Genomic DNA, 19,285 nt, shown 5'->3' on the forward strand with positions numbered 1-19,285 from the left:
CTGAGAAAGAGGTGATCAAAGTCTTTGGAGCTTATAAGAGCACAAATCCCATCATGAGGGTCCAGCCTCATGACCTCATCTAAGCTTAATTACCTCCAAAATGCCCATGTCCAAACACCATGATGGTGGTATTGGGGCTTCAGCATATGAATGTGAGTGTGGGTGGTGATTTTGTCCTTAGCAGATTTCAGGAAAAAGATGCCTAAGTAAATATGGGTGTTCCAGCATATCACCGTGCGATGGTGATATGCCAATTGCCTTTCTTTCCATGAATCTCTCACTTGTGGCTACAAATGTCATAAGGACACAAAGACCAAGCAGACTGAACAAAGTGCTCTTGCAGAGCACAGCTGTATCTGAAAAGCTCCTTGCTGTATCCTCATTTACTCTAAAGCAGGGCTTACCTCTAGTCTGCCCTAAAGTTACAGGTAGACTAACTTCAGCCAGTCCCTTCTGTTCAGAAATGGTGCACAGGCCTAAATTGTGACCGTGAGCAGGAGCCCAGGTCTAGAGTACAGATAGACCAGGGTTTAATCTGGGTTCTGCCACTTAACACCTGTGTGATGGGGAAAATTTATATAACCTCCGTGAGCATCCCTCTTTCAAATGTAGAGGTAGATGTGCAGAGCAGCATTGCCTGCATGAGACTCTCAGCAGAAGTGGGCGCTCCATAGGGGTATTTTCTCACTAACAGCACAGGCGATCTGTCTGATTATGTGCAAACCAGGCCTGCCTCTCACTGCTCAGCTGGAACAAAAATCCACTAAAAAATTACCATCACCTGCCTGGTTGGCATATTCCATAGACACTGGGTAGCAGTTCTAATCTGTTGCCTGAGATCTTGAAAAGTACCACTTTATTGTCATAGTGATTATTTTAGAAACTAATGGCTTGGCTTTCCCTCCATTTTAGCTCTTCACTTCTGTTTTTGGAGTGGGATTGAAGACATCTGAGAAATGGTTCAGAATGGGTTTCAGAACTCTGAGCAAAATAAGATCAGACAAAAGCCTAAAATTTACACACATGCAGAAAGCAGGTAATGGTCTCTCCTAAACCTCGGGGTTCTCTGGGATGGTTAGGTTTGGTAGAGATTGTAGCCAGTTGCACTTTGATGCCTGTGTGGGTGAGCCGGAACAGTTTTTGGTATCTGTTGATGTTTGAAACCAAGTCTTGGCTCCAGCACCATCCAACTGCGTGATCTCAAACAAGTTAGTTAAAACCTTCAGGCCTTGGTTACCTCATTGATGAAAGGGAGGCAAGGTTGACAGTTAACAGGGAAATGCAGGCAGAGCCCTGCACCGAGTTCTGGCACCAAGCAGAGGCACTCTTCCTGTGGCTGCTGTCATTCCTTTATCAGATGTCAACCTGGTTCTCACGGACTCCCTTAACACTGGGGTCCTGGCTCTCCCTGGGTAAGAGATATGGGTGAGGCGTTAAGGACAGAGGATGTCGACACACAGGATTGGAGAGAAAGGAATACTTAGAAACTAGAGTCATTGCCACAATGTGGTTCACAACTGTGGATCTGCCTTACAAACTGGAAAACAGAAGGCAAATGGTGGAAATCCAGAAAAGGGGTTGATCTTCCCAACCAGGACCCGTTACCTGAGAAGAGAAGACATGAGCTCTGTAACCATCACCTCCAAGCCTGGTAGGGCCTCCCAGGGCTCAAGGTGCCTTGGCTGCTTCCATGTATGGAAGGTTCTGGTGAATTTTTCAAAAATGAAGAAATGTTGATTCAGAGTCAAAAATGTGTTGTGTGCTTTAAATGTGTATTTTTAATATGAAATTCCATATAGAAATACCATGCAATATTAATAGAAATACAATATAATTGTGGTTTTAAAGGTAGCCACAGTCACAGTCCCTCGTTCTATGGCCTCTGGAGATATGGAAAGTGATGACATCATCAACATTTTACTGATACAATAGTAAGGGACCAGAGGGATACCAAGGAAAAAAGAAAGCAAACAGCTATCTTCTGCTTAAACAATGACAACAAAGCATAAAACCACAGGCAATGATCGAGGAAGCAAACCAAACCTTGGTGGGTCCCAAGAACATCCCTACTCATCTTTTGTAAATGTGCTAATTCCTCAAAGATTGCTAACAAGCATTATATAATGTCACATAGGAGATAAAAGAATCTAAGAAAAAAAGACCCAGTATTTATATTCTGGGCTCCAGAAAGTACACATTTAAAAGGTCTGATTTATATCAGTTCTAGAGATGTCATTAAAAATAAATTTACATAAGTATTAATCATAAGTGGCAAGTTGATGGTTTGGAATGACAGTAAGGACCCTCAATGCTTAAAATCACCTACATGGAACCCCTGTGAAAGGATATCAAGTGCCAGTAAGATCTAAGGATCTTCCAATTCCTTAGGTTTGTAAACTGGATTTTTCTTTTTCTAGTTGTGCTCTTCCAACATAGTACATGAAATAGCTATTCCTTTAATCAGTGTCTGTCCTTTGGCTGTTTAATACTGTTAGTTCTATGTAGAAATCAGAGAATACTCTCTCATCATATTTACTAGAAAAACAAAATCTTGGTTATGTGCGTCCCCTGGAGCAGCGCTCCAGTGCCTGGAATTGTCAATGGGAATTGCTTAGGGTTCGGCAAAGGGGAAGCTAATACACATTGAGAGTCATTTCCCAAAGACAGCCCCAGGAGAGAAGAACTTTGTAGATTCTGCTTGGCAATCAGCCTTTGGAGCAAGACTTTTGTTGGTCTCAATGTGTGATAAATGGGTCAGGTGAAAAACTTGGTTCTCTTTAACTTATAATTGCACCTGACTACAGTTCTCTGAGACTTGAGAATTCCCATGCTACATTTGTCTCAAAAAGTCAGTTTCTGAAATATGACAGCACATATATAACATTACACAGTGTGATTAGTTTCTTGCCACACCGAAAAGGAAACCCAACTAAATTGTTTTCATGGATGTCATCAAGTTATCATAGTACCTGCATCTTCATTCTTGATACCTGCATGCTCTTGAAATCATTGCTAATTATAACTCTTGGTTCACATACAATAAGCACAGGAGTTTTATGATTACCAAATGAGTTGTACTTTGTGCATCAGTCATGATGGCACTCTCTGTGTGAGAACCAAATGAAGTATTCTTTTTAGATCAAACTCCCCATACTCACAAAAGGGCCATGTCACCATAAAAAGGTGGCTTTTTAAAATAAAAGGAGAAAAAGTGTAAGTTGTGGTACCAAGAAAGTACTCCCATAAGCTAAGTGGTCCCATAGGTTTGGCATGGTATTGGACAATTTTATAGGTACATTAGTATGAGAGTCATTTCTTTTGGGTCACCCCAACACATGTTTGCAAGTTTCCTATTAAAGTGAGCTTTTTCATCACTGTAATTGAAAGATCTGCAAAGAACAAGGTAGAGGAGGAAAAGTCCATCTGAGGCTCATGGTTTCAGAGGTCTCAGTGCATGGATGACTGATTTCATTGCTCTGGGCAGAAGGTGAGGCAGAACATCATGGTGGAAGGGTGTGGTGGAGGAAAGTGGCTTAAGAGATAGCAATAAGGAGGCAGGGACACATTATAAACTCCAAAAGCCACTCCCCACTTGCCTACAATTACCATCCAGTTAATCCATATCCATGGACTAATCCATTGATTAGGTTACACCTCACAATCCAACCATTCCACCTCCAGACAATTCTTGCATTGTCTCACATATGAGCTTCTGGGGGACACCTCATATCTAAACCATAACATGCCCCATTTAGAGATAACAGGGAAGATTGAGAAATTTGTGAACAGGATGTTCAAATCAAGTGACCTCCATACCACCTCCCTCTCTCATTCCTGGGGTGAGAAACAAGGACCAACAGATTTGCTTGATGTCCTTTCTGAGTGTCAGTGGTGGGTAAACCTGCAAGGAAGTAGACCCAAATTTGTCATAAGAAAGAACTGCCCATGCAGAGTTTGCAGATAGGACATGGGCTGCCTCTGGAGGTGTCAGTGCCCCTGTTGTTAGAAAGATGCAGCAGAGTTTGGATGGCCCTCTCTTGTGGACCTTGATTAGAAGAGCAGAGCCTCGCACTGAATGAAGCATAATTAGATGTCACTCAGGCCCAGTGAGTCTCCCCTGCAATCTTCCTCCCAATCCTTGGAGATAAGCCTCCGTGTCTCCCTGCCTTCCTCCTCTGGGAAAAGCCCAGTCGTTAGCTCTTCATCCGACATTGAGCTTTCATTTGTTTATGCACCAAAGAAGCAACAATCCAAACGCCTCTGATGCTTTTCACCTTGTCACAAACACAAATTTACCCTCTTCCAATTCTCAACTTTCACTTTTTAAGTTGATTCATCATCTTCCATCCTAAATCTTCCCATCCCGAATCCTCATGCATTACCTTTCTTATGGATCAAGAAGCCTGGATCTTCATTAGGACCTCAGACTGGAATGGTCTGGATTCCCAAGGGATATAAAATATCTCCTTCTAGTAAGGACATTGTAAGTCTCTCAATCAGACACCAAGGAGTCATTGCCACCTGGACAATCCACAACCAGATGAATTGTATGGCTTATTCTGTCTCCATGGAAACAGAGTTTAAGTGATGCCTGTGGCCATGAAGCTCCATCTGGGGGCAGAATCTCCTCCACAGAGGTAGGTTTTTTTGTATGCACCTCACTCTCTCCACTGACCTGTCAAATGACCTCTCAGGATTCCTCTATTATGAAGACCTCGTCAGCTGTGTGACCAGGGCAGAAGCAGAGGCAGTCAGTGTGCTGGTTAAAGAGGCCGTCTGGGCATTTCTTCCGGATGCCTTCGTCACCATGACAGGAGGGTTCCGGAGGTAACTCACGCTGTGCTTTGCTTCTCCTGCTCTAGTACCCTCAATGGCTCCCTATCACATACAGGCTTCCGAAACAGCGCAGAATACATTTTGTGGTCTGCTTCTGACTTCCCTCTGCAGCTTGTGTCCCGCCCTCACAGTTCATTGCAGCATCCCCAAAGGACTTAAAGTTCCCTGCACATACAGAGCTGTTTCTTGCCTCTGAGACATCACTCAGTTGGAATTTTCTTCCCCAACTGCCATTCCTCAAATTGTCACGTGGCTGACTTCAGCCTCAATTTAGATGCCACCTCCTCCAGAAGGCCTTCCTTCACTCCCTCCTCCCCCAGGCTGGGTTAGGGACCTCTCTTCAGTGCTCCCTAGACACCCTCCAACCCCTTGTTGCACACATTTTCGGTGATCCATCCCAATGTCTACCCCACACTAAGCATTAGAGCTATTAGAGCTTAGCTCTCATGAGACCAGTGCACGATGCCCAGCATGAAGTAGGTGCTCCAGAAATCTTGTTTGGGTCACAAATAAAAGAGTGAATAGATTCTTCACAGAAGTGTGTGCAGGGGTTGACTATTAAGGCATCTGTTTCATAAAGGATTCTTCCCTCCAACCTCTGATCTTTTTACCGGGTGACTATTGCCCATTCTGACAAGCCAAGTTTGGGACAAAGGAAATAGTGAGAAAAAACTGAACCTAAAAAAAAAAAAATTCCCTTAATTTATGTCTTGATTCTAAGAGTGCTACCTTATAGTGTATGAACATCCTTCTTCTGTTTGCTTATTGTCATGTCGTGTGTGTGTGTGTGTGTGTGTGTGTGTGTGTATGTGTGTGTGTGTGCTTGTGTGTGTATCTGTCTGTCCGTCTATGTGTTTTGCAGATAAAAGTGAACACGTAGAAGGAATGATCTTCTTTGTTATGTTTTGCTCCCCCCCCGCCCCCCATCATCCTATATGTACTATCTGTGGCTTTTTTTTTTCCTGTATCATAAATTTATTTTGCAAGGAATGGAGTTGTACAGTCAAGGATAATTTGCTTTTAAAAATGTCACAAGCATTTTGTGTTACAAACCTTGGCCTTTGGGCATAGAAACAAATAGAGTTTTTTAACAACTGAGAGCTAAAAATCTAATTATTTCCATTTTATACCATTTTTTAAATTAGGGGTAAGAATATTGGGCACGATGTAGATTTTTTAATTACCAGCGCAGAAGCAACAGAGGAAGAAGAACAACAACTGTTGCATAAAGTGACAAACTTATGGGAAAAGAAGGTAAGGAGAGATGCTAAAAATAGACGTGTATCCACTCAAGCATCATATTAACATGCTGAATTTTATAAATTATTTACCTCATAATTGTGTGATGACCATCTAATCAATTCTCAATTATTAGTAAGACATTGTCCCAAACCACATGACCCACAATGAGATTTACCTGCTGTGTGTCCTAGAGACCCTGTTATGAACACATACCTGGTGTATTTACACTCACCCTGTCACCGGAGGGGCCTCTGCGGCCACACATTTGTGTCTGACAGGCAGAGGCAATAGTTCACCCAAACCAAATGCAGGCAGGGCACTGAACCACCTGGGAAAGCCAGGGAAGTGCCAGGAGAGCCACAAGCTAGAGCTGCAGCAGGACCACTCTGACCAGGATCACATGGTGTAAGGGGAGTTGCTGTGCCTGAATTCCTAGCTCTTCTGTTCCCACCTGGACTTTGTGCTGGATGGGAAGGAGGAAGTGAATGAAGGCAAGCTGGGCTCAGCAGAGGTCATGGCTCAGAGCCCTCACCCGCTGACAAAACCAGGCCTGTGACAGGCTGGCCCATGCCCCGTGGAGAAACCCCAGCTGAGCTAACCCTGTGGCCACTGCAGGCCCTGACTCCTGTCCCACTTAGTGAGAGCCCCATGTCACAGACAGACCAGAGGGCCCCACCCTGCAAAGCAAGTGAGCCAAGGAGGCTGGGCTGGTGTTGTTCTGGTGCGGCTTCATTCTTTCTCAGTGGATGGTATTTGTGAGGTGTGGACTGAGCTCTCTGATATGCCAGCGAGAGGAGACCTCAGATAAGGGAAAATGAGAGCTAGAAACACACAGACCCAGAGCCATGGACACTGGAAGTGAAGACCCAACTGTGGAACCAGAGCCACATTTGCTTGTGAGTCTCTCCTTGGGTCCCTCTCAGGACACTGGACACAGTCTAACAGGGGTCCTTGAGCGTGGACACAGTAGGCTCCACCTGGGGACATCAGGACAAGGAAGAGCTACCTACTCTGGCTGCTACTCTGCGTGGGTGTAAAGAGGAAAGGTTTCCCCCGACAGATGAAGGGGCACAGCGCTGGACCCTCAGGCTGAGGCTGCCTGCCTGCCCACCTGCATCCTTGTAAAGGGGACCCATTGACCTGTGCTTGTGGACACCCCTCCTCATGCTGAGACTGGGATGGGAGGGGAGGTGGCAGTGGGAGCCCTCTTTCCCTTGGTCCTTCCCGGGTTTCAAGACTGTCATACTGCCGTCCCCAAGCAGCCATGTGTGTTTTAAATGCGAGGCCTGAGCACAGGGGACCCCGCCAGCTCCTCGCTGTTCCACCTGGGGTGGCTCCCTAATCTTCCACGTTCCACTTCCCTCAGTCTCTAAAGCAGGATGACAAGCCTCTCTCCTCGCTAATGGGGGACTGAGAGAACTGCAGAAGGCACGGGCAAGGTCCCGAGAAAGGGCCAGTGCTAAACAAATGTGGCGGTTACCAGGATCCCCCAAACGCTGTAGCTTATTGCACTCTGCCTGAGAGCCTGACCCTGGGGTGGATGAGGGACGCAGCTCCCTCCCCGCCACTCACCGACTCACTGACAGCTTGACAGCAGGGAGAAGGGGCGGGGCGGTTCTGACCACACCCCCGCAGCTCCAGGCCTGCCCCCCAGTTCTCCATATTTAACTTTTGCCTCTGCCTCTTCTTAACCCAAACTACACTTTCAGGATGATAAAGACCACAGCCTCGCAGGCACACATCGCGTACTCCTGCACAGGCTGCGCACCCTCCAGGTGTTTAGCAGGAACAGCCCAAGGACATCACCTGAGCCACCTCCGATGATTCTAAATTTTGCCCTGGCAGAAAGTTCCGTGGTGGGAGATGAGACGGGAGAAGGCAAAGAGCTTGACAGTCTCAACCTTTGGGGAGGGATAGCCCTTGCCAAAGACTTCATTCGCCTGAATTCTAACACTGACCATGTGTAGTTCACGCCAAGGAAAGGACACTGGCCAACTCTGGTTAAGGGTCACACCTGGTGATCAGGACCTTGGGTACAGGGCCTCTAACTGTTCCCTGCCACCACATCTCCAGCTTGTGGCACTGCTGGGTGATCCAGATCGCTAGGAAGTAAAAAAGTGTAAATCCGCTTTCCATAACCTCAGCTTCTGTATCCCAGGATCCAACCAACCCTGGAAGGAAATATTAACAGAAAAACTGCATTGGTGCTGAGCACATGCAGAATTTTTTCATGTCGTGTCTCCCTGTGACAACCCTTCACCTAACATTCATATAGTAGGTCTTATAAGTGATTTAGAACAGATTTACAGTGCATGGGAGGATGGGCTAGGTGATATGCAAATTTTACACTCCTCTATAGCAGGGGCTCATCTGTAGACTTTGATATCAGCAGGGGTCTTGGAAACAATCTGGAGGACACTGTTTTCACTTTGAGAAGCTGATTTGACTTTGAATAGGGGGCGCTGATTCTGCTGAGGAGCTGGAGAAGATTGAAAGCAAAGGGTGGGAAGGGACCTCAGGCTCTGCTAAGCATGTCCCACCTTCTCTAGCTCTCCTTACCCTGAGATCTGGCTGCTCTGTCCCCTGGGGACAGGGAGGAAGGAGCAGGGAAATGCCTCTTTCCTAGTCAGGACTCTCCGTTTCCAGTGGGAAAAGAAGGTCATGCTGGTGTGGAAATCGGGTGGCCCGTGGGTATTGATGGGGAAGCCAGAGTCCAACCCTTAAAAGGAATTTTCATAGGAGAGAAGAAATGGGGGACGAGGCAGGGAACTACAGGACACAGAGATAGACAACCAAAATCCCAGAAGAAGAAAACTGAAGTCCACATGAGGGATTGCATATATGCTGACAACTACACCCTGCTGCAGACAGAACCCGACATGCAGGGGGCATCTCACTCAGGGGAGGCCTTCCCGAAAGCCTTGCAAAACTCAAGACAAAGTCACCAAGGATGGCTGCCCATCTGTTACCAGCTACATGTCACCACCTTGGCAAGAGCAGCAGTACAATTCACTCCTAGGAAGCCAGCGTTGCAGGTGTTTTTTGAAAGGAAGGTAGATGTTATTACAAATCTGGCTTCAACGGGAAGCTTGCTAATGTTTTAATAACTTGCTTTTCAAATTTACATATTCAAATGTACATGAAAGTCAGCTATAATGTACCTGTTTTAGTAAGTTTCATTGAAAAGCATTTTAATGGGCTGGTGGTTGGAGGTCACCTAAGTCAGCATTCATCCCCCACCCAGAGGTTCCTTCCAATGGCAGAGCTCCCTCCTCAACCCTCGCAGGGCCTTTATTCTTGCTAAGCTGCCCTCTCCCGAGATGGCAAAGGAAAAACTCTCCTCTCAATGGAAACAGTGGCTCTTGGAGATCTGCAAAAGAAATGGAAAGCATGTCCAAAAATAATGAAAATTGCCTCTCTCTTCCCCTCCTCTGTCCTGTGCTGTGAAGAACTCCCAGGGAGCAGATGGCAACTTGCCTGGCCATGTCCCAGAATCACTTGGTAGTTTTCTAAGGAGGCAACTTCAGATGAACTGTCTACTTCTGCCCCCACTTGCTCGGAGGCAGGCAAGAGACAAAGCAGCCTCAGTGCTGCCGAAAATAGCAAGTCACCCTACCCCAAAGTGGAGCTGAGCCTCCAGCCACAAACCTTGATCCACTTCAACCTGATCATCATCATATAGCATGGGGACACGATCTCAAAGCGACCCCACCTGGCAGCAGCATGGCTTTTTTTTTTAATGGTTGGTTTGTCTTTCAAGGAGAGAGGGGAATCTCAGCACTGGCTGAAGAGTCAGAAGGAGGGAGGCAAACTCTCTCAAGGTTTTGCTGTTAAGTGGCTTTGGAACTCAGTCTCTCTGGTGGCTAAATTCTTTTTCTGCAGAGGGGGGATAAGACCCTCGCTCACTCAGCTGCCTCTCCTACTGTGCCAGGTGGACTCTGGATGCAAGGACAAAAATACCCCTGCCTCCGTTCAGCCCTGTAAAGGTTTGGTCAAGAGCCTGCTATAAGATCGCAGACTCCCCTGGCGACCTTCCTGATGTCTTGTCATTTCTTTCAGGGATTACTTTTATACTGTGACCTTGTGGAGTCGACATTTGAAAAGCTCAAGACGCCTAGCAGGAAGGTGGATGCTCTAGATCATTTTCAAAAGTGCTTTCTGATTCTAAAATTGCACCATCAGAGAGTGGACAGTGACAAGGCCAGCCAGCAGGGAGGGAAGAACTGGAAGGCCATCCGTGTGGACTTGGTCATGTGCCCCTATGAGCGCCGTGCCTTCGCCCTGCTGGGATGGACCGGCTCCCGGGTAAGTGCTACATGGACCCACAGGATGATGTTGGCCTTCCAGAACATGTAGGCCAGCTCTGCTGGGGCCCAGAGGAGAGATGACAGCAGGAGGATGGGGTGCCAGTGTTGTACTGGGCCCAGAAACCTCTAGATCAGGCATTCTACCCACACACGGTCATGCCAGACAGGTTCACTTAGAACAGTGATTCCTGATGTATGATCCCAAAAGCAGCAGCTGCAGCCTCACCTGGGAACAGGTTAGACTTGTAAACCTTCCACCCCACATAGACTTACTAACTTGGGAACTCTGGAGATGACGTTTGAAAAGCCCCCCAGCTGATTCTGAGAGCTCAGGCATGAGACCAAGGAAGCAGCCCTGCCCCAAAGTGGAGACTAGCAGGTGGTGAAGAGCTTGGGTTGGACTCACCCTGCTCCGCCTCCTACCAGCTGGGTGATCTTGCACTCAGTCTTCCCATAGAGGAAATGAGGGTCATGACCTTGGCTACCTCCCTAGGTTCCAGAGATTTGGAGATGATGCTCTCAAAGCCCAGCAGCACCAGGTGTGTGGTCAGTACTGGATAAACAGCAGCTCCCAGCTCCCATCATTTTATGCTCACAGGAGAGGGAACCATGGGCTGAGTCGCTGTGACATGTGCTCTTCATACTCTTGCACCTGTTTCCCAAAGCACCCATTTGTTGTCTGGAATGAAATGGAAAGTTTTATACTAATGAACTGCAATATGTAAATGAATTGTCTTTGAGTTAGAATTAAATTCCAGTGTCTTTGCTTTGGGCTGGAATTATCTCAGCACAGGGTCTTAGCCCTGAGATTTCTTATCCTAATCAAAAAATGTCAACCAGCAATGAAATGCATCTTTCATTCACACACACACACACAAAAAGGAAAAACGAATGAAAGATACATCATAAATGTAGTTTGTCTGGAAGACATAAATCTTTAGGAATACAGAGTCTGTTGAGAAAGGGTACAGAACCAAAAGGAAATCTTTGCAAGGTCACACAAGATCATGCCGGTTGGGATTCACAGGCTAAAACCGGTGCCCTTTGCTTAGTTTGTTTTTAAGATAAAATGTTTTCAGCACATTCTGGTCTCTTTTCTCAAGAGTTCTCAGAAATTATGGATATTGGTTTTACAGGACACTGGCAGAACACCAAACTCACCTAGATTGTAGCAAGGTGACTACACAAGTTATTAAACCTCTCAAAACCCTAGTTGCCCATCTGTCCTTGGTAACAGCGATGCCCACCTCATAGCCCTGCTGCCACCTGGGTTAAGTGAGATGCTGCATGAGTTTATAATGTGCCAAGGGCTCAGCATATATAAAGCTGGGCTAATTTGTGATGATCTTTATAACCTTTCTGTCACTTAAGTGACACACTTATGGTGTGTTTTGCTGACCTCTACTGGCTCTCATATGGTGCTCTGTCCCCAGGGGATAAAGGGAACAGGTTAGTTGGAACAGTTGTTGGTGAGCAACTAGGATTGGTCTAGTCTAAAATTCCGGGGTCCAGTCTAATGTCACCTCAGCCCAGGGATAGTAACTACCACAAAGCTTCCTTGTGATCTTTGGGCCCAAGGATTTCCTGAACAGGGTCCATCTGCAGGAACACACGAAGCTGAGGTTTTCTGAAGCCACCCAGGTATGGTATGCTTTCTAGATGGTGCATGAAGTTCATTAGTTAAAAATCAAGAGAAACGTCTGTTTTCCCCTGAATCACATTTCTTCCAAGCAGGTCTGCTGGGCTGGTCAGCCTGGCTTTATTTCCTGGTGTTTTAGTCAGGTTTCTTGTTGCTATGAGCAAAAGACCTGACAAGAACAACATAGAGGAGGAAAAGTTTATTTGGGGCTCAGAGTTTCAGAGGTCCCAGTCCATAGACAGCTGACTCCATAGCTGTGGGCCTGAGGGGAGGCAAAACATCCTGGTGAAAGGGGATGATGGAGGAAAGCCACCCAGGACATGGCCACCAGGAAGCAGAGAGAGGGCTCCACTCACCAGGGAGGAAAGACAAGCACCAAAGATACGCCCCCAGTGACCCGCCCCATCTAGCCGTATCCCACCTTGCCTACAGTTACCTCCCAGTTAATCCACCCCCGTGGATTAACTAATGCACTGATGAGGTTAAGGCTCTCGTAACCCGAGGATTTCACCTCTAAACTTTCTTACATGATCTCACACGTGAGCTTTTGGTGGACACCTCAGATCTAAACCACAACAATTGGAATTTCTTCGAAAGTATGGATCATGTATGTTTATGTCACATGTTGGGAGGAGGCACACAAATTATTATAGTCAGGTACCTACTTTAAAAAAGTATCTTTTCCTTAAGATACCTTACTTCCATTTGCCCTAAAATTGTCATAATAAACATGAAAAATCTACAAAGAGCTCACATAACTGTGCTGTCTAAAGCTTCACAGTGCACAACTTCCACACACATATGCAACAGCTAAGAAACAGCCCAAACTCTGCAGTCTGTTGGAACAATGATACAGTCAGACTGTGCCACGACTGCGTCTACCAATGTGCACCTTTTGATACCTGAAACATAACATCCTTGCCCTGCCTGTTTCACAGCACTTACTTTATTTATTTATTTATTTTTGGTACTGGGGATTGAACTCAGGGGCACTCGACCACTGAGCCACATCCCCAGCCCTATTTTGTATTTTATTTAGAGACAGGGTCTCACTGAGTTGCTTAGCACCTTGATTTTGCTGAGGCTGGCTTTGAACTCCCGATCCTCCTGCTTCAGCCTCCCGAGCTGCTGGGATTACAGGCATGCACCATTACGCCCAGCTAACACTTATTTTTAACGTATCCCATAATTAACTTATTTCCTCTGCTACTGTAAATTATCTATGGCCTCTGCTAGATTCTAGGCTCTACCAGGGCACACTGTCTTTCTTTTGTTCACTGTTCATATTCCAAGCACCCAGAACACAGCTGTAACTCATCAAATATTTGTTAATAATTTCATTAATCTCCAAATGGCAGACACAGTGTAATTCCTAATGGGGTATGGAAACTGCTCCTCAGGCTTTCACAGAGGAGCTCGGGAATACATCTGTCACCCAAACACCCAAACAGCAGGGCGGGGGATCCGAGATAGCCCCTCATCAACTCCACTTGCCCTGGCCTCACCTCCACCTCCAGTCTCTCCAGCTGCTGCCCGTCCACAGGTGTGAGGCACACAACCCAGCTAAGGCTGGGAGAGGAAGGACAGTGGCCAGGGCTGGGTGGTGGGAAGGCGGTGAGCCAAGCAGCACTCCTGAACCTTCACAGACATGTCTACGCACCGGAATCTGCTTCTCCCCAATTCTTCCACAAGTCTGGCCTCATCTCCAGCCAGGACTTCTGCTGAACTGTCTTCTCAGCCAGGGACAGCCTGCTTCCCTGATAGGAACTCATCTGTTGCCACTAGAGGGCACAGTTACCTCAGGCGTTCCAAGGACAAAATTTATAGACCTTAGCTTCTCAGGAAAACCAGCTTCACAAACGCTATTCATTAATCCCGTTTCCAAAGCTCTCTTGTTCTCTTAGGCTTTGGGTTTTGCGGGTTTTGCTCCCTGAAGCCTCAGAGCCCAACTCCTGATTATAAGAGAAGCCATTCTGGAACAGGTGACTTCACAGAATCTTAGTAAGAGGAAATGGTAAAGCCAGAGAGGAATTTATCATGCCTCTCCTCCATCCTTTGACCAACCAAGATTCAGAGAGGCTGGGTGACTTGCCAAGAGATACACAGCCAGGTAGGGACAAGAATCCTGGAATGTGATCCCTGACTCCTTGTTCTCTTTTACAATAATAATATTCAAATTTTAAAGTAAAATTATTTATCTTAAACCTGGTCCAGTATTCACTTCTACACATGAGGCATTATTTGCCTAAGGAATGCAAAATACATCAGGTTCCTGTTCTCACCGAGCTTACAGTCCAATGTGCTCATGGGAGCACAGAGCTCTGCCATCAGTTTCTCCCTAGGAGAGAAAAATCACTTTGAGAACATTTAGTGGAGATGGATATTTCACTAGAGGGTCTCAGCCATCTCTAAACGGTGAATACGGAAGACATTTTGGACATGACGTTAATTTGTTCTCGTTATCACTTTCCAGCAGTTTGAGAGAGACCTCCGTCGCTATGCCACACACGAGCGGAAGATGATCCTGGATAACCATGCTCTGTATGACAAAACCAAGGTAGTGCTTCCTTCCTGACATGGGAAACTCGGGTCCTTGTCCCTAAGACTGGCCCCCTGAGCACTTTCCCTGGGCTGATTTTAGTGTCCAGGAATCATTAATTTGCTATGAATGTCCCATTCCCAGCTGATCACAGTAGAGAGCAGCCGAAAACACCCCCCACAGCTGACAGCCCCCACCTGGCCCAGAGTGCAACTCAGGGTCTTTGGACTCAAAAAAAAAAAAAAAAAAGCTAAAGTAGCCCCTAGAGCCAGGGGAGCAGTGAACATATTGGGTTTGCTATGTCCTTGGTGTTTGTAGTGAGTGGCCTCAAAGAAAACCTGGGATCCCTACAAATCACAAACACCCCTGATTACCCTGCAAATGCAGAAGCAGTAGCATACTGAGTGGATAAAGGAGAGAGACAGAGCTGCCCAGAGAGGGAGATGGGCAGTTGGCTAGGCTCACCAGGTATGTGACTCGTGCGCCATGCACACTAGCCTTGCTGTGATCATGATCCCATTCATGCCTCAGGATTACATTACTACATGGATTATGAAACACCCAAGATTCAACTGTTATAATCAGGAGCACCACAGTCTGCTCTTATAGCAGTCAAGCACACAACACTAGGTTCTGAAGGGGAAGATGACAAAATAACTAGAAGCAGTGGTCCTTGCCCTCTAGGAGTTGATAGTCCAAATGAGATGTATTTAGTTAGGGATGCCTCAGTTTCAGTATGCCTCAGTATGAACAGGCAAAGGAAAGGGAACTAGGTTGCTTACTGCAGTGTCTAGGGGTAACATTGGCTTCAGGTGCAGCCGTATCCAGGTGCTCAGGCAGGCATCCTGTAATGTTATATTCATTCTCAGGCCAGCTTTTTCCATGAGTCCCATTCTCCAACAGAGCAGAATCTCTTTCTTAATAGTACCAGCAAGAATCCTAGCTGATGGCCAGGCTTGTGCTGTGTGCTTCTCCCTGGAGGTGAGAGCAACTCCATCTGACTTTCATGAATTGAGAGTAGAGAGAGGGGATTTCCCATAGAAACTCAAAGTGCTGCTCACAGAGAAGGAGCTGTAGGTGCTAGCAGGGAACCCCCAGAAGCTGAGCATGTGAGTGGAGATAGATTAATATGATATAATTTAGAAAGACAAATTAATACATAATAAATAATCTAAGCAAACAGGTACCTTCTATGTGCCCAGAACTGTGCTATTTGCAAGAAGATACGTGGAGGAAGAGAGCAGTGCTCGGTCTTGAAGAGATCATGGGGTGGGAGCCTGGTGTGGTTGGGAACAGGTGCAGAAACTAGAGAACTCAACACTTAGTAGTTAAGTGTCCTGTAAGTACTAGCAGCACATGATTCTGACTGCACATTAGAATTATCCAGAACTTTTAAATAGAGAGATGACAGGACCTCTCCTGAAGCTTCAATTTCTTTGGACAGGATGTGGTTCAAACTTCAATTTAAAAAAAAAAAAAAACAGCTCCATCTGGTGGTTCTAATGAACAGATGTTAAGAACTGCTAATGCCTTTTGCTTGAATAGAAAGATGTCACAACTTTATCTTAATTCACTAAGTATAATTGTTTTAGTCAGCTTTTTCACTACTCTGACTAAAAGATCCAGCAAGAACAATTTCAGGAGAGGAAAAGTTTATTTGGGGGCTCATAGTTTTGGAGGTCTCAGTCTATAGACATCAGGCTCTGCCGGGGGTTCTGCCCCAGCGAGGTCCAGGGGTCCGGGGGTTCCTATGATAAGTAGCGCAAAGGATGAGACAGGAGTCATTCCATTGGAGCAATCTCCAGAGAGAGAGAGCTCTAATGCAGCTTTCTCTGGGTCATTTATTACAATTTTTCTCATCATTGTGGATTCAGAATATGTCATTAATTATACAATTTCTAAATTTTGCCAAGATGTGACATTTCCTTAACAATCATTAGGGGTATAGAAAAATTTGACATCAATTTACATTTTTCCAGGTTGTGACGTTTCCTTATTATGGGTACAAAATCATTAATAAAATGCGTCACTAATGTGCATTTTTCAGATTTTACCAAGATGTACTATTTTTTCCCAAGATGTACTATTTTCTTATTGACAGATGCCAAACTACATAACCAGACTCTAAGTCTCTTAACCTGTTATTAACCTTTAAGTTTAAAGTACATCTGTACTTTATTTCCAATCTAAAATTCCCATCTAAAGAAGTCCCCTTTGAAAGAAAAGTGACCACAACACTCGGAGCAACCAAAAGATCTTTATTGCAGCGGTGCAACAAAGAGAAAAGAAAGAAGGAAAGAGAGAGAGAGAGAGAAGAGAAGAGGAGAGATGAAGAGGGAAAGAGCAAGAGCAAGAGCAAGAGAGAGACAGAGAGCGCACGCAAGAGAAACAAAGAGAGTAAGAGAGAGAGAGCAAGAGGGGGGGGCCTGGCAGGAGGGAGTTTTTATAGCCCAAATCTAATGGGGCCTCTGGGTCTGCAAGCTGCCTTGTTGGCCCAAGGGGAGGTTAGGTGTTCAGCCTTGAGTGGGGTTGAATGTTCAGACTTGAGGCAAACAGGTGATAAAGGACCAGATAGAGGGGGATTTGAGTGTGTGGACTATCTTGCAGCCAACATCTGTTCAGCCTGCCCTGCAGACACAGTTCAGCCTGCTCTGCACCCAACACCCAACACCCTTAAATCTTATACTAAAGTTTATAAACTATTCTTAGAGCATCTTAAGAACCCATACAGCTAAAAACTTAAGAATTCTAAACTTAAGTATCTAAATAAAATAATATTTCTAACATTATTCTAAAAATATGTCTTATAAAGCTACTTTAATTAATTTCTAAATTCATTCTCATAAAACTGGTTGGGCTGCTTTCTCAAAGAGTTTCTTTGTTTCTTAGACAAGGTGCACTATTGCTTATATCTTTGTAATCTCTCTCACTGAAACGAAAGTTCTGAACCTCAGTCCACTTACTGCCAATATTAACTATGCTCATCATAGGTCCCTATGTGAGGTAAAAGAGGATTTATAGAAAAGGGGAAAATGTATCTTTATTTGCCTTAACTTTGCTAAGTGTATAACATAACTTTCCCTTAACAAACAAAACTACATATGGTGGGCTTTGTGCAATAAGCATAATGATTAGACTTTCTAAGAGGCCTGAAATACGGGTTTGGGTTCTTAGTTGATATAATCAATGTGGTACCTAAAATTCTCATGACCTTTTGGAGAATGATTGTTGTCCATTATCAGTTTTGTCCTCAATGTGCTGAGATAGTAGAGCAGCCCTCTATTTTATCCTCGATATACTAAGAGGTAGTAGAACAGCCTTCAAGGCACGAGCTACCTGTTATGTCCTAGCCATCGGAAATTTAATTTGGTTTGGCATTAAGCATACTCATGCTTCCTGTCAGGAATATGAGCATGAAAACGAAAAGTCCCAATTACATAAAAAAGGGTCTTCTGGTTTCGGTTTCCCACTAGCCCAGCTTTGCCAGCACTCATCCTCACTGTGACCTTATCAAGACAGTGGGAGGGGGAGCACCTTCACCAAGGCTCCATTCCTCGGGCTCAAGGTGAGGCAGGACATCATGGTGGAAGAGTGTGGCTGAAGGAAGCAACTCACATGATGATTAGGAAGCAGAGAGAGAGAGAGAGGTCTCCATTTGCCAGATAGAAATATATACCCCAAAGCCACGGCCCCAATTCCCAACCTCCTCCAGTCACACCCTACCACTTCAATTACCATTCAGTTAATCCTAATCAGGGGATTAATTCACCGATTAGGTTAAGACTCTCACAAGCCAATCATTTCTCCTCTGAACCTTCTTGCATTGTCTCACATGTGAGATTTTGGGGGACACCTCACATCCAAACTATAACAATCATATTCTTGGATAAAAATGTAAAATTTACAGAAACTAGTTACAATGGCTTATATATTCAGAAGCAAAGTATTTTGTAATAATCCATTCTAATAAGAGTTTTACAAGTCACATTTTCACTGTGTCTGCACTGAGATGCTTAAGAAAAATAACTGAATGCACATTATTTCTTGTTATGTTTTCAGAGGATATTTCTCAAAGCAGAAAGTGAAGAAGAAATTTTTGCACATCTGGGATTGGATTACATTGAACCATGGGAAAGAAATGCCTAGGAAAAAGTTACCAACATTTTGTTCCGGTTCTTTTCAGGTTAAATAAATTATGCTTCATATTTGTAAAGGATTCCTTAAGAAAGTTTGGAATTCTTAGCACTTTCTGAAATACAGATTGCCACTAGAAATAAGCTGCTTTAGAGACATGATAAGGAAGCATGTGGTAACGGGTATAACAGACCTTTTGTGCAACCAGGGCTTAGAATTCACAATGCATTTTTCAAAAGAAATGGGTTTGTCACTGTGACCCACCAAGGAACCGCTCAAAACCCACTTTGCCCTCAGCGTAGCTGTAATACTGGATATCTTCAATAAAAATAGGAGAAAATGGGATGATGGTGTCTTCTTCACTCAATTATCATAAAATGTTTCTAAACACAAGTGAAATAATGGAATAATAAAGAGCTTGTGGTTTCTCTTAGGGGACAAATTGGCTTAATTAGAACGTGCAGAGGCTCCAAGGGGGACTCTGGGCTCCTTCTGGAGCTTCAGGAGGAACTGGTGCTGACCGCTGATTGGCTCAGTGTAGTTCAAAGCCAGCAGCTCTCCCACCACCATGGAGCTGGGCTCTAAGTG

General features: G+C 45.1%; 1 protein-coding gene across 2 annotated transcripts in view; it reads left to right on the plus strand.

Moving 5' to 3' along the window:
* Positions 1–18,709, plus strand: part of Dntt (DNA nucleotidylexotransferase) — a 37,367-nt gene extending 18,658 nt beyond the window's left edge. The window contains exons 6-11 of one of the 2 annotated variants that reach the window (XM_076834853.1): positions 913–1,036; positions 4,695–4,827; positions 5,982–6,090; positions 10,138–10,383; positions 14,498–14,581; positions 18,623–18,709. In XM_076834853.1, the coding sequence (XP_076690968.1) occupies positions 913–1,036; positions 4,695–4,827; positions 5,982–6,090; positions 10,138–10,383; positions 14,498–14,581; positions 18,623–18,709 (783 nt within the window). The remainder of the gene's footprint in view (positions 1–912; positions 1,037–4,694; positions 4,828–5,981; positions 6,091–10,137; positions 10,384–14,497; positions 14,582–18,622) is intronic. The other variant, XM_076834854.1, reaches the window with a different exon arrangement.
* The last annotated feature ends 576 nt before the right edge of the window (positions 18,710–19,285 follow it).

Source organism: Callospermophilus lateralis, chromosome 15, assembly GCF_048772815.1.
Source record: "Callospermophilus lateralis isolate mCalLat2 chromosome 15, mCalLat2.hap1, whole genome shotgun sequence".
In the NCBI taxonomy this organism is placed as follows: domain Eukaryota; kingdom Metazoa; phylum Chordata; class Mammalia; order Rodentia; family Sciuridae; genus Callospermophilus; species Callospermophilus lateralis.